The sequence below is a fragment of the Carlito syrichta genome, unplaced genomic scaffold, assembly GCF_000164805.1.
Source record: "Carlito syrichta isolate Samal-C Ts95f unplaced genomic scaffold, Tarsius_syrichta-2.0.1 Scaffold154498, whole genome shotgun sequence".
NCBI classification, from domain to species: Eukaryota; Metazoa; Chordata; class Mammalia; order Primates; family Tarsiidae; genus Carlito; species Carlito syrichta.
In genome coordinates this window covers 37,768-53,741 of record NW_007098594.1, presented here as the reverse complement: position 1 = coordinate 53,741, position 15,974 = coordinate 37,768, and the positions used below count along the sequence as shown (strand labels likewise).

The window sequence follows — 15,974 nt, the reverse complement described above, 5'->3', positions numbered from 1 at the left end:
CTACTCGGAAGGCTGAGGCGGGAGGATTGCCAGAGCCCAGCAAATCGAGGCTGCGGTGGCCGGGAGCGGCCACTGCACTCCAGTCTGGGCGACAGAGTGAGACTCCAACTCAAAAAAAAAAAAAAAAAAAAGATATGTTATAAAATACTTCTCATTTTTGTGTAAGCTTGAGAAAAAAATTTAAAATGAACTTTCAAATACTCTGCATTAGAAATTTAAACAGATACTATCTCTTATTATAATGTAATCTATGAATTTTAAAAAATAAGAAATTCCAAATAAACACTTACCCTTTTCTGAACTGGCACTACCTCCACTTGTTGTCACAGCTTCAAAAGATGTTCCTCGGACAGAAAACACCTTCACTTTTTCATCACACTTCACTGTACATAAGGCATTTCCTGGAAGGCACAATTTATGTTTAAAAAGTAACAAAAAAAAAGCAACAAAACAAGCATTGCTTTGAAGTTCAGAATTTACTTCACAAAGACAAAGCAAGAAATAATGGTGGACAAGTTGTTTTCTAACTCTATTAAGTATAGAAAAAAGCAAACCATAATGGTAAAGAAACATAACTGTAGATATTTGTATTATCCTGGATGTCTATAAAAATAGGACAGGTGTTGGCATGCCTGGAAGCAAGAAACTAGAACAGGCAGCCACACTAAGAAGCCACACTCCCTAAAAGGAATATAAATAAAGCTTCCTTCTCCAAAAACAATATAACCAGTAACTCAAATATATGAGCTACAACAAATTAATAAAAATGTAGTTGTGTGATAAAAAAGGAGTATGTATATGAAAACATGATAGGTCATAAAGTACAAGTATGGATGTGTCAAATTTTTTTAAAGATTTGAGACACTTTTTATGAATTAGCTATCACATTAAGAGCAACCTAAACTATGACCAAATATTTCCCTGAAAACATTACTGAAGATGAAAAATCTGATTTGAGAAATGGCCATCTATATGAAAATACACAACTTTAGTCAGAAAGGACAAAGAGTTCACTCATTTCTCCAATACCACTAGAGAGCGGTGTGCTTAGGAAAGATCAATCAACTAAAGAGACACTGAAATGAATTTCTTAATGCACATGGAAATTGACTAAGAAAAGCAAAGAAGATTGAGAATACTACCTTATTTTTTTTATTTTTTTTTTGAGTTGAGTCTCACTCAGTCGCCCAACTGGAGTGCAGTGGCCGCTCCCGGCCACCGCAGCCTCGCCTGCTGGGCTCCGGCGATCCTTCCGCCTCTGCCTTCCAAGTAGCTGGAACTACAGGCGCGCGCTACCACACCCGGCTGATTTTTTGATTTATTGTAGAGATGAGGTCTCGCTGCCCAGGCGGGTCTCGAACCCACGGGTTCAGGCAATCCACTCACCTCAGCCTCCCAAAGGCGCGGGATTTCGGGCTGAGCCACCGAGCCCGGCTACCTTTTTTTTTTTATCAATATTTTTTATTATGATATTGTGGGGTACAGTTAAGGGTTAGGTATACAAATATCCTTCGTTCAGTCACCCTTATTGATAAGAGGTGTCTCCCCATCTTTTTTTTTTAAGTTTTGCTTTTCCGGGTGTCACTTAGAAAATATATTGAATAGTGAATCCAATTTTTAGTGAAAAATCTCATTCTGCAAACGAATGACCAGGCAGAAAAGCACTGTGCTCAGGATCTATCAGAGAGAATGCCATGTCCTGGGGCCAGCAGCAATTCTATACCAAAATCTTTCTCAGAAACCTTTAAGATGGTCCATTCAAAGCAAATGCATGGCTTGTTCTAAAATTCTATCTTCAAGACTAATTTCTGCTTTTTACTAAAATTTAGCACGTTGATTAATCACCTTCCCTGGCTACTTACCTGCATAAATAGTTCTCACAAATGTGTCAGGTGACTTGATTGCAATGATATCAGAAATTGGGGCAACATCAAGTTTGGCTGCTATTCTGGGCAAAAGGTTCTAAAAGCAAAGTAAGCAGTGAGTTACACACATACATAGTAATGGATGACTATAAACAAATTCTAAATGCATATTCTGCAGAAATTTTAATTCAAATATTTTATATTTCATGTTCATCTTTGGATATACCACAACTTTACGCACAGCTTTTTTGGATAGTCTTTGAGATTAAGTGAATGCCCACCATTACTCAACTATGTTAAGAGCTTCACAGTAATAAGTCACCTTAACTCAAAATGTTGAATTATGAGATTATACCATGTACTTTAATAAACAAATTACAAAACATGACATTTCTGGATGTCTGAATTTAGATTTTAAAAAAGATAGAAAAAAATTAGAAGAGTGGTAAAATTCTCAAAAACTGAAAAACCTATACTTGTACATATTTACTTATTTACTTAGTGTATGTGAAAGGAAAAATTTCAAAGTAGACATTTCAACTTTTGTTTAAACTGATGCTGCATAAAAATATTAACACTAGCCTGAGGAACAGCTTGTACAACATGTATAAAAAGAGCAGCAAAAATAAATGCTTACGCTTTTACTTGTATATGCACATAACATCTCTGAAATAAATATGTGTTAACTTGTTCTCACTAGTAGGGATCCTTAGGAAAGTCATAATTTCCCAGGTCTCAGTTACTTCATCTCACAAGGAAGTAAAGAGACTCTCTACATGTCTAGTCTAAAGTTCTATGACTCTAGGCTTTAAAACAAGGCAAATCCATGAAGACTGAATGTCCATTCTTTCTGGACTAAAGGCTCTTTCAGATAATGTAAATGTATTTAAAAAGTGATGTGTAGCTTTTTTATCACACAAAAAGAAAAGTTGAGTTCTACACCACTTTTTAACCAGAGCTTACTCCACAGCACCACCTGAACTGTCTTCTAATCAATAACATTGATAACATCATTCAAGTTCCTCTCCCCATTCTTCCCCCAAATCCTCTCTGTTCTTTAAGAATTCTTCCAGTATTCTCCTGTAATTATTCCTTTTTTCTGCAACCTGCCACATGCATGTACAATTAAACTATGCTACGCAGCACTACACGTATTTTGTCTTAAAATAAGTTTACATACTATATATACTATGTAACTCTATACTAGATGTCTAAGCACATCAAGGCAGAGGTTTTGTTTCTTTTGCTTCTCTTGTGTCCCTACCCAAATCTAATAAGTAGTTGCATATAAATTGATGCTAACAAGTGTTGACAGCCTGAGTTCACTCCTCTCTTCTCATATTTCCAACAGGAAAGATTTTCTAATTTTCCTTTTATCATTACCTATATTATATAGTAATTCTCTTTCAACCATAATAAAAGAATTAATGAAAAGTACCATAGTCTATAACACCACAATTTAAAAAAATTAAGAACCCACAGAGGCCGGGCTCGGTGGCTCAGCCTGTAATCCCAGCGCTTTGGGAGGCCGAGGTGAGTGGATTGCCTGAGCCCACGGGTTCAAGACCCGCCTGGGCAACTTGGCGAGACCGCATCTCTACAATTAATCAAAAATCAGCCGGGCGTGGTAGTGCACGCCTGTAGTTCCAGCTACTTGGAAGGCTGAGGCGAAAGGATTGCTGGAGCCCAGCAGGTCGAGGCTGCGGTGGCTGGGAGAGGCCACTGTACTCCAGTCTGGGCGACAGAGTGAGACTCCAACTCAAAAAAAAAAAAAAAAAGAGACATAAACCTTATGTGATAATATTTCAAGTAATACTCAAGTAAAAATCACTAGTCATAAAAGAACTCATGCTATATTATTCCATTTTAGAAGTAAAATATATATATTTGTACATGCATTATAATTTTTAAATCCATAGAAGGGCCAGGCATGGTGGCTCATGCCTATAATCCCAGCACTTTGGGAGGCCAAGGCAGGAGGATCTCTTGAGGTCGGTAGTTCAAGACCAGCCTAGGCAATATAGCAAGTCCCACTCTCTACAAAAAATTAGCCCAGCAAGGTACACACACCTGGAGTCCTAGCTACTTGCGAGATTAAGGTAGGAGGATTGTGAATCCAGGAGGTCAAGGTTGCAGTAAGCTACAGTCATGCTACTGCACCAGCCTGGGCAACAGAGCAAGACCCTGTCTCAAAAAAAAAGAAAAAAAAACCCATAGAAGGAGGCTTAAAAGAAGGCATAATTGTTAATAGCTGTACTCCTGGAGAGGAAAGGGTGAGTTGGGCATAAGTGGGCTTTGATACCTTACCCTGCATACTGCTATACTGTATATATAGCCTTTCTAATAGGAATGTATTTGTGTACAACATATTTTCTAATTTCAAAAAGTAAAAATAAAAACTAAGGCTTATTAAGAATGGGCTACAAGAAAAGGGAACTAGGATAATATCCATGGCCATAGAAAAGCAAGAAAGATCCACTGACAAATTCCTTGTCTTGACTCCCCCTATCCTTTTTTAAACTTCATGTAGACTACTACCCATTCAATAGCCCATTCTTTCTTTAGGCATAACACAAGACACATGATCAGACTACAGCTTTCTTCACCCTAAGGATTTCTTCAACCACCACACAGCCCTTTCCAAATTCCAAATTTAGAAAGTGGCCTTTCTAAATATCCATCAGCAGCCCAAATAAACTGACTCTTAAGATGGGCAATTAATATAAACAAATTTTCACACAAACACACACACACAGAGAGAGAGAGAGAGAGAGAGAGAAAACTCAACACTGTAAACAAAAATAATTTTAAAATAATAGCCTAAATAGAGTTTTCTTCCAACAAAATGTAAAAGTCAGGAAATAGTGCTTTAACAGAACTTATGACACACTCTTAAAAGAATCAATTTAGCCAAACTACCATATAAATTAAGATAAATCAGGATTGGCACTCTAAACAAAGTCTGTTGTACATTTTCAGCTCAATGAAATCTAACCCTTTCAAGTAGTGATATCAGATTCCACAATCTCAATCTTCTCACCTTTCCAAAGGCAGATGCTCCAGCACAGATGTGTGTGTAATTGAACTGCTTCTGCGTTGCCAAAATCAATGGTGTCAGTTCCTCTGAGAATTAAACACATTTGATAAAACACATTTCATAATATTTTCATATTCATACACTCAGGCATAATTCAGACACTACATTTTTTCCATTGAAAAACCCCGGCTGGGCTCAGTGGCTCAGCCTGTAATCCCAGCACTTTGGGAGGCTTAGACGAGTGGATTGCCCAAGGCCGAGGGTTCGAGACCAGCCTAGACACCTTGGTGAGACCTCATCTCTACAATAAAATCAAAAAAATTAGCCAGGCGTGGTAGTGCATGCCTACAGTTCCTGCTACTTGGAAGGCTGAGGCGGAAGGATCGCTGGGGTGGCCGTGAGTGTGCCACTGCACTCCAGCCTGGGTGACAGAGTGAGACTCCAACTCACACAGAAAAAAAGAAAAACCCCACCTGGAAGGAGGCCTTTGTATGCATCATGCTGAGCCAGCAGAACTTTTGCTACACCTGCCACTTTACAGAGATCTTCTGCCACCTGTGATTAAAAGAGAAGTTCCTAATTATTCATCTATCAAAAATATGCAAAGAGAGTCACCACTACAAATATTAATAAAGCATAAAATCATAATGGTCAATTGTAAAAATCATTCTTATTATCAAAAGGGCTGCTTAGGAATTTTAAAATATTCCTTAGAGAAATCTTATGCCAATTGATCTTACTACCAATTGACCTTACACAGTCCTTCTACAAAGCATTTCAACAAAAATTCCTGCCTTGAAAAAGAAAAGTACTAATTGACAAACCAAAATCTACTTGGCTCTTTATTCAAATTTAGTTGCAAACTGTGCTCTTTACCTTTGGTTCAATGCAAGCATAAATTCATCATTTTGGAAATGGTGAAAATGAGGTTCTCCCTCAGTTAACAACACAGCCAATATATTTTAGACTTAGGGTTTCCTAGAGGTAAAGGACAGGACTGGCTGGGCACAGTGGCTCATGCCTATAATCCCAACACTTTGAAAGGTCAAAGTGGGAGGACTGCTTGAGCCCAGGAGATCAAGACCAGACTGGGCAATACAGGGAGACCTCGTCTCTACAAAAAATCAAAAAATTAGCTGGGCCTGATGGCATGTGTTTGTAGCTCTAGCTACTCAAATGGCTGAGGTGGAAGGAATGCCTGAGCCCAGGCAGGAGAGGCTGCAGTGAACTGTGATTATGCCACTGCACTCCAACCTGCGTGACAGAATAAGACTCCGAGTTGAAAAAAAATAAAAGGAACAGGACTTAACCATCCTAATTTATAGGATGGCCATTATGATTTTATGCTTTGTTAATATTTATATATTAGTCTATTGCACTTGATTTGGCAATAATGATTTCTGTTGATAAAATTAATAACCCTGGTCAATAGAGAAAAGCTCATTAAATAGCCCACTATCAATCACTGAGTTCCTGCCCATGTATGTATATTTACCTATGATAAAGCAAAATATGTTATATTTCAATTCTTCATTTTTCCTGCATGGAAACAGGATGGGTTTCTGAGAAAACTTTCTGACCACTCAGACTCTCTATATTCATAAGGCAATTAGATTTCCCTTTTTAAAGCATCTTTAGTACAACATGACTGGTTTCTGCTTTAGCAAAGTCACATTAGTCATATTATTGTCTTCTGTCACCCTGTTTACCTCCCAGCTGGTTCATATGATTCACTGATAAGCGGGCATAAAAGGCTATGCCTCAATAGACTGTAAGGTTGCAATGGTAGTCACTGAAGAAAGAAGGCAGTGCAAAAGTCCCTCTGCTGAAGCAAGTGTTTACTGGCACACATCTTGTACCTCAGAGGCCTTTTATTATAAATGTATCTGCATTTAGCTTCTCTAACTTTAAGAGAATTTACAACGAAGAAACTCAGGTTGAGCTCATGCCTGTAAGTTAGGTGGCCTGTAATCATGCCTGTAATCCTACCACTTCGGGAGGTGGTTGCAGGAGGATCACTTGAGATCAGCTTGGGCAACACAGCAGGACCCCTATATCAATTTTCTAAAAATAAATAAACAGAAACTCAGTTCATTACAAAGTAGCTATATAGCAGTGTGGGATATAAAATGGGACAGAATTTTCCCACTGAAACTAACTTTTTTATTGGCAAAAACTTCTGGCATCACACAGAAGAATCACCTGCTGTTCATAATAAATGGCTAAAGAAAACAGTGTAAAACTGAACTCTGCCTAGGCTATTAACAGTCTCTTTATATAGATAACAGTTGTTTTTCTTTAAAATTAGAACATATGATAATAAGATTGCAATTATCAAAAAAGAAAAGATTTGTCTTGATTTTTCTCAAAATAGTGTAAATACAGTATCAAAATATTTTTACATACTACAATAATTATTTAAAATCATAGCAAAACAAACAAATCTAAAATTTTTATATATCTAAAAACAAACCAACCAAAAAAGAGAGCTTAGCCATATCATCATACATTGTGAACTGTGTAAGATTTGGTTTTTTTGTTGTTTGTTTTTGTTTTTGTTTTTTTTGAGTTGGAGTCTCACTCTGTCACCCAGACTCGAGTGGCCGCTCCCGGCCACCGCAGCCTCGACCTGCTGGGCTCCGGCGATCCTTCTGCCTCAGCCTTCCGAGTAGCCAGAATTACAGGTGCGCGCTACCACGCCCAGCTAATTTTTTGATTTTTTATTGTAGAGATGAGGTCTCGCCTGCCCAGGAGGGTCTCAAACCCGCGGGCTCAGGCAATCCACTCACCTCAGCCTCCCAAAGGCACGGGACTACAGGCTGAGCCACTGAGCCAGGCTCTGTGTAAGATTTGATAGCAGGAATTGGGTAAGGAAATCCATATAACTAACCCTAAACCCGCTAGAAGACATTGTTTTAAAGACATCAATTTCATGTAAGAAATTAGACAGAAATAACACCCACATTCTGAATCTGCATTAACATGCTTTGTATTGGTTACTTAATAATAAATATATAAAATCCTCTAAAAAGAAAACACTCTCTCCAGATTTGCTCCTCTGTGAAGTTCAAGCCCCCAACTACACACTCAGCAACTCCTATACTGTGTGAGACAGAACTGGTGGCTCAAGCTGTGCAAGATTATCTGAGCCACTCATTGACATGGCAGCCCCGTGGCACAGACCCTGCAAATTATATTACAGCATCTTCCAAGGGGGTTAGTTTCCAAAGCTGTCATTGTCTTATTTCAACAACAACAACTAGAGCTTAAGTACCAGCTAGAGTTTGGAAAGAATAGTGCTTACATTTGAATTCTTCTACCAATTAAAAATTAATACCCATAATACTCTGTCCAGATTTACCACTTTCAGGAATTAGAAGCAATTAGCAAGTATATTCATCAATACAAAAAAGGGATCAGCTATTAACCTCTAAGAGGACTCAAATATTATCATTCCACTTGATACCTGATGGCACATGATGGTGCCAGTGGAACTAAATCAAGTATTCTACCCCATTTCAAAAGATAAAATGCTTAGTGAGCAAACCTTTTAGTTCCTTTTTCACACATAGTAACGGTTGTGACACTGGCTATTTAATGAGGATTAGAGCCCAGTTTGGGTTACAGTCCTCAGTATAATTCTCTATTGCCATCTTTCCCTGTCTCTTGATGGAGATTACATTTGCTATGGCTGATCTTAAAAATTTCTCACCTTGTCACATTTGGTTCCAGCTACTAAGCAGGACACTTCACCTCCAAGACGTTTGGCTGCAGTGATGGTATTTAAAGTAATGGGTGCTAGGGAATCATTTGCATGCTCAGCTATTACCAGGGTGCTCTGAAATCGTAGCAGTGAGGCCTAAAACGAGAAAAGAAAAAAAGAGAAAAGAATGATATCACAGGGTGTTTCTTTTTTACTCTAATTGTTAAGTATGTGTGCTCTAAATGAAAACAATTCTGTACACAATACTCAGTTCCATAAATTTATTTATAAAATATTTGCTCAACAGCAAAAATTGGGCTGTTTGTGTCTATCACTGTACTATTAATATTCTTAACTAATAAAAACTGAAAGTGCAAATTAGTTTCTTATTGTTAGAAAAAAATATTTTAAAACAATTTTCCCACAAATCTATGTCTGATGAAAAACTGCTCTATAACTAGATTTAAAATCTTTAGACAGAACATATTAAGAACTACCTAAGAACTGCTCAAATTATACTACCAATTACATGGGGTAACTGGTATTCCTCCTAAGGAGTACTGTATATCCAGCAACAATGGCTTTGAAATCAATTACCAAAGCTGATTCCTAGTGCTTCAGTCAAAATCAATACCAAAATAACTGATAAAGGAAATCTGTTTTTAAACTATGACACTAAACAGCAATTTTGCTAGGTTTCAACTGTTCAAAAATGCCTCTGAATTCAAAAAAAGAAAAAAAAGAAGCTGGCAGACAGTATTTTAGAACCAACCAATATCCAGCTTTATCTACTACAGACTATCAAGATATCACCAATTGTTCAAGGACATCTGAAATAATTTCAAAAGAGGATGAACAAGAATGGTCCCTCTGCTCAAAGATTTCACAGGAAATAAGATTTGTTTGTATATAAACAATTATAAGATACAACAGTTTTTCAAATCATGAAGAGATTCAAATTGTTGAAGGCTGCAGATCATGAAGCAGTGTCAAGTGGAGAAAAGGAAGGATGTTTAGGTGTTCATGTCATGTGAAAAGATGAGGGACAGCACCATAGGCATGAGGAAAGAAGAAAAATTTGGAATTACTGTGGAAAATGGCAATGAGAAAGAGGCACTGTGGATCAAATGGCATGGTTGTGTGGCTTAATTCACCAATAATTTTAAGATCTGGAGGTGGAATGAAGAAAGCAAAGTATGAAATTTACACATAGCTGAAAGAGTATAAAGGAGTATGAATGAAGAGAAGCCAAGTATTAGACACTAATGCTGGTTCAGCAACTCATACAGTTTTTATAAATATGTATTTTTCATTTATATGACTAATATCAGTTGCTGTATTTTAATATTCTTCATCTTTTCATTAGCCTAGTTTATGGGAATACCAGTTTAACCAGTCTCTGTAGATCTTCAGCTATTAGCAATTTTTTACCATTATAAACAATGAGAGAAGATCATCCTCATAACAACATCTTGACTCTCATCCTCAACAATAAGAGCACCTTCTCATCTAGAAAGACTTCTTCTGACTGTAACCTAGTGGGACTTTACTCTGGGTGCTCTGCTTCCATAGGGGACTAAGCCAGATTCTGCCCAATCCTCAACAAGATAGGGATCCTTCTTCCCCCTAAACTACCTACCTCTACTTCTCCCCAGCCCTCTAAGCCTCCTCTACCCTCAAAGACACCAATACCACAGCTGGGAGTCAGACACCCTATGGCTAACCTTTGAGGGGCAGGAATACTCCAAAACCATACAACCCTGAGGGTAGGAGGAGGAAGAGGAGAACACCATTGCAGGATATGCCAGAGGAAAGATTCACTGCATCACGTGTCAGTGGATAAAATTTCCTGTCCTTTTCCTCCCTTTCTTTTACTCAAAGGGAGCAAAAGAAAGGAGAGAAAATAAGACTTTTGTTGCTCCCAATCAATTATCTGCTTGTAAAACGACTACTTTTTTACAAATAAAAAATTCTCCCCAAAAGGAAGAAGTTAAAATCAAGATTAGAAATCTAAATGCACATTAGTTTCTTTTCTTATGACAAATTCATAGAAGTACAAGTGCTAGACCAAGAGGTAGGCACATTTTAAGGCTTTTGATAATGACTGACACAAACTATACTTTAAAAAAAATGTACAACAATTCACAATTCCTGGGATGGAATAAAAGTTCTTAGAAAGCTAGTACCATGTTCAGTATCCCTTGAATATAATACAGTGTTTCTTTTCATATATTTTATATATACATATCTATCTATCTATATCTATCTATATATATCTGTAAAATTAAATATGTGGTACTTTTTCTTTTCTAATCAGAAGAGTGAAGGACTTTGTAATTAAGACCCAAAGGTATAATTTATTATTTAAATCACATTTCATAAGAATTGCCAGTAACAAACTATTTATCACCAATATATATCAGACATCCTATTTTTGATTATGTTTCACACATCATTTACCATAAAAATTATGCGAAAAAATTATCTCCATCACCACTTGAAGAATAAATCCAAGATTTGGTGGCAGAAGGCCCATATTTGCTGTAAATTATAGTTTTATCATAAGATAAACTGAGTAGTTATCCTAAGGACCTGTCAAGCTTTTTAGAACTGCCAGTGAGAGATTGTACATTTAAAAAAAAATATTACTCAAGAATGGGCTTGATGGCTTATGCCTATAATCCTAGCACTTTGGGAGGCTGAGGTGAGAGGATCGCTTGAGGCCAGGAGTTCGAGACCAGTCCGGAAAAAACAGCAAAAGCTGCCTCTACAAAAAAATAAAACTAGTCGGGCATGGTGATGCACACTTGTGGTCCTAGCTACTCAGGAGGCTGCCCTGAGCCCAAGAGTTCAAGGATGCAGTGAGCTATGATCATAACACTGTACTCCAGCCTAGGAGACAGAGTGAGACACTGCCTCTTAAAAAAAAAAAAAAAAAAAAAGCTCAATATCAGATATATGTAAGTATACAACAACAAAAGAACATATTTAAGAACCCACTCTGTCCATCTTCCGATCAAGTTTTACTAAGCATTATATATATCCTAAAGATACTCTATATTATTTTATTAATTGACTCCTTTATAATTTTTAAAATATTAAGCTTCCTTCTAACTCAGTATTCTACCTTCCACTTCTCAGATACCACCTAGAGAGAAGCTACATCTTGGCATTGTTATGTGGTTTAATTCAGCAAAAATGGTTGTATGGCGCTTAGAGCAGAAAAAAAATTGGTCTGCGGCTGTTAAAATGTTATTCCTCCATCTGAAGTCCAGTTTCCTGATCTCTGATCTGCAAATTGAGAGAGTTGAACCAGATCAGAGATTTGCAAACTATACTCCATAGAAGGGATCTAGGAAAGCCCCTCAGGAGCTACCACAGAGAATAAGGTAGGGACCAGGCATGCAGGGCTGGAATGGCCCCCTACCCAACTTTACTTTAACCAAATGAATCAAACTAACATTGACAGAGCACTGCACCAAGGAGTTGTATATATAGTATCTTATTTAAAACTAATAAAAACTCTCTGATGTAGGTACTATTATTCCTCGGACTTTACAGATGAGGAAACTGGAGTTTAGCAGGAATATAGGTAGGAAGCAGAGCACGGATTCTGATTTAGAGTTAGGGTTCCTAACTATCAGCTCATATCAAAGCACCATCATTTTCAGCTGTTTTATAAGTAAGATTTCATTTGGCAAATATTCTTTTGCTATGTTTTTATGCACTAGTCAAAAAGAAAAGGATCCCAAAGGTCTCTTTTCATTTCTATAATTCTAAAATCCTATTTTACTTAGAAAAGTGGTATGAAATATGACTAAAGATTCAAAAAGTACATGTTCATTACTGAAAATATTTTGGAAAAATTTTTTCATTTTGTTATCTTATGACCCACTGCCGCTCTACACTTTAGGAAGCTCTTTTAACAATAGTTATGGGAGGCAAGGGAGCCAAATTCTTAAACACTTAAAGAAAGGAATCGCAATCTCTTCAAACACTGCTGCTTAAATAAAAATTAATTATGCAGGCCAGTGCCACCCATAAAGTCTTGGTCACTAGCCTTACCTGGACTCTCAAAACTGCCTAGCAATGCTACAATGATTCTTTATTGGCACTCACCCTCCTCAGCAGCTATTTCAAATAGTCTCAAACTGCCAACACATCCTGTTCCCTGTTCTTAGAAGACAGCCTCACCTCCTAACTTCACAATGAAAACTGAAGCCAGAGAGGACCTGCTTTCCCTTCCTGATACTCAACACAGAAACTCCTGTTTCTGCACAACAGAAGCTGCTATGAGTCCTTCCTCCTGGGTCGAATCCCTTCATTGGGACTCTGGATTTCACCCTCAAATCTACTCAGACACCCTGAAATCCCCGCACAGTAATGGTTCCTACCTCTCCCTTCTCCCCGATTCCTTCTCACCAATGTTTAAACGGGTTTGAGGCTCTCCCAATTTTCAACAATCCCCCAAAACAAAAGCCACAACCCTACATTCCACTCTAGCTATAATCTTCTCTAGTTCCTTACTGCCCACTCACTCCTCAATTACTCGCATCTGGTTTCTGCCTCACCAAAATTACTAACAGACTCCTTCAGGCTTTACCTTGCTTGTTCTCTCAGCAATGTTTGGAGTTATTGACTTCTGACTTGCATGGCTTAATTTACCCCCATATATAAATGGCTCACAAATCTTATTTTTGTATACATGTCCAACACAAATCTCTCTCCTGCCGGGCTCCGTGGCTCAGCCTGTAATCCCGCGCCTTTGGGAGGCTGAGGTGAGTGGATTGCCTGAGCCCGCGGGTTCGAGACCCGCCTGGGCAGCGAGACCTCATCTCTACAATAAATCAAAAAATCAACCGGGCGTGGCAGTGCACGCCTGTAATTCCGGCTCCTCGGAAGGCTGAGGCGGAAGGATCGCCGGAGCCCAGCAGGTCGAGGCTGCGGTGGCCGGGAGCGGCCACTGCACTCCAGTTTGGGCGACAGAGCGAGACTCCAACTCAAAAAAAAAAAAACCCCCAAAAAAACCCACAAATCTCTCTCCTAGGAGCTATACTTATAATTAGGTTACATCTGCATATCTAAGTGTTTAACATATCTGTCTCATCAAACACTTTCCAACTCAGCAAATTCAAACCTTAACTCATTTTCCCCTGTTCCTCCAGCCCCTTCTCCATACCACCTCTCCCCAGACTTCTTGAGGGGACGCACCCCTCTCTACCACACTGCCCAAACCATGACCTCAAGAGTCATCTCTTAGTTTTCTCTCAACCCTCACATCCAACCAACTACTAAAGTTATAACAGCTTCTCCTAAATCCACTAATTTCTCTCCATCTGCAATATCCTAGTGTAGGCCATTGTCCTCATATTACTCCAAGAGTCTCACATTTCAACTCTATCTACGATTCTGCTTCCCTCCAATCCTTTTCTTCCACTGATACTTCCATGACACAATGTTATTCCCTGCTTTAAAAACTTCCATTGCTTCCTATCCCCTTTGAATATGGTCAATTCGACTCCTTGGATTGGTTTACCAAGAATTTACTGTTTTATGGCCTGATTTACCTTTCTAATCATACATCCCTCACTCCACTTACACCTTATTTTCAGATGCTTGCACTTGCCCTGCTCTCTCAGGTCCCCAGGCTTCCCATACATTGTTTCCTCTGCCTAGAGGACTTCTGCCCTTGTTACCTGATTAACTTCCAATTAATCATCTTAGGTGTTCTGCCTAAAGGCCTATTCCTTCAAAAAACCTTAGTACATTGTCCTAAGTGGTAAAGAGTAAGAGCACTGGAGTCACCTTGCTTAGGTTTGAATCTCACCTCCACCATAACTTCTTTGTACCTCAGTTCTCTGATCATAAAATGGGGGTGATGATCATAATCTCACAGAAGTGTTGGTTAAATTAGTAAATGCAAATCTCTTAGAATAGTGCCTGGAACATATTAAATGCTCAACAAATATTAGCTACATGTAAAAGTCTTCTTTGGATCTGCTCAGACTAGTCAGCTTTGCTAGCACCAACATGGTACACTGTAGTTGCCTTTATTATATCACATTTGACTATACTCACTTGTCTTCCCCACTAGATATAGAGGCCATAACTGATTTTACCACCATAACCTACTTCAGTACTCAGCACAAAGTATATATGCCCAATAAGTGAACTGAGTATTCTTTTAAAAATCTCTTCATCAAAAGAATGAGAAGACACACAACACTGGAAGAAAATATTTGCAAAAAACATATCTGATAAAGGACTATTATCTAAAATATAAGAAGAACTCCTAAAACTCAACATCTGAACAACCTGATTAGAAAATGGAGAAACGATCTGAACAGACACCTCACTAAAAAGATATACAGATGATCAAAAAACATATGAAAAGATACTCAACATATTAGGGAATTGCAAAATTAAATAATGAGGTACCATTACACACCTATTGGAATGGCAAAAATCCAAAACACTGACAATATCAAACACTGGTAAGGAATTCTCATTCATTGCCAGTAAGAATGCAAAATGGTACTGCCACTTTGGAAGACAGTTTGGCAGTTTCTTACAAAACTAAACATACTCTTACCATACAATCCAGAAATTGCACTCCTTCATATTTACCCAAAGAAGTTAAAAACTTATGTCCACACAAAAACCTGCACACAGATGTCTATATCAGCGTTATTCATAATTGCTAAAACTCAGAAGCAACCAAAATGTCCTCAGTAGGTGAATGGATAGAAACCCATACAACGAAGTAATAAGCAACAGTAAAAAGAAGTGAGTTATCAAACCACAAAAAAGACATGGAGGAATCTTAAATGTCTATCACTTAGTGAAAGAAGCCAGTCTGAAAAGGCTACAGTTGTTCGATTCAAACTATATGACATTCTGGAAAAGGCAAAGCTATGAAAAAGTAAAATGATCAGTGGTTGCCAGGGATTGGGGGGCAGAGGGATGAAGAAGTAGAGCACAGAGGATTTTAAGGGCAGTGAAACAACTCTACACGATGCTATAATGGTAAATATGTCATTATACATTTGTCCAAACCCATAGGTACAACACTAAGAGTGAACCCGAGTGTAGGCTATGAACTTGGGTGGTAATGATATTAATTTAAGTTCATTGATTGTAACAAATGTACAACTCTGGTGCTGTATATTGACAGTGGGGATGGTTGTGGGGGGAGGGTATAGGGCTATCTCAAAATTTCCACTCAACTTTGCTGTGAACCTAAAACTGCTCTAAGAAATAACATGTATTTTTAAAAATTTTATTTATTTAATTAATTTATTTATTTATTTTGAATTGGAGTCTCACTCTGTCACCCAGACTGGAGTGCAGTGGCTGCTCCCGGCCACTG

At 38.1% G+C, this 15,974-nt stretch overlaps 1 protein-coding gene across 5 annotated transcripts in view; it reads right to left on the bottom strand.

Moving 5' to 3' along the window:
• ETFA (electron transfer flavoprotein alpha subunit) overlaps window positions 1-15,974 on the bottom strand; it is a 74,848-nt gene that overhangs the window by 52,385 nt on the left and 6,489 nt on the right. For 4 of the 5 annotated variants that reach the window (XM_008050946.1, XM_008050945.2, XM_021709043.1 and 1 more), the window contains exons 2-6: window positions 8,615-8,761; window positions 5,376-5,457; window positions 4,906-4,988; window positions 1,863-1,962; window positions 291-401 (exon numbers count right to left, since the gene is read on the bottom strand). In XM_008050946.1, coding sequence (XP_008049137.1) covers window positions 291-401; window positions 1,863-1,962; window positions 4,906-4,988; window positions 5,376-5,457; window positions 8,615-8,761 — 523 coding nt within the window. The remainder of the gene's footprint in view (window positions 1-290; window positions 402-1,862; window positions 1,963-4,905; window positions 4,989-5,375; window positions 5,458-8,614; window positions 8,762-15,974) is intronic. The other variant, XM_021709044.1, reaches the window with a different exon arrangement.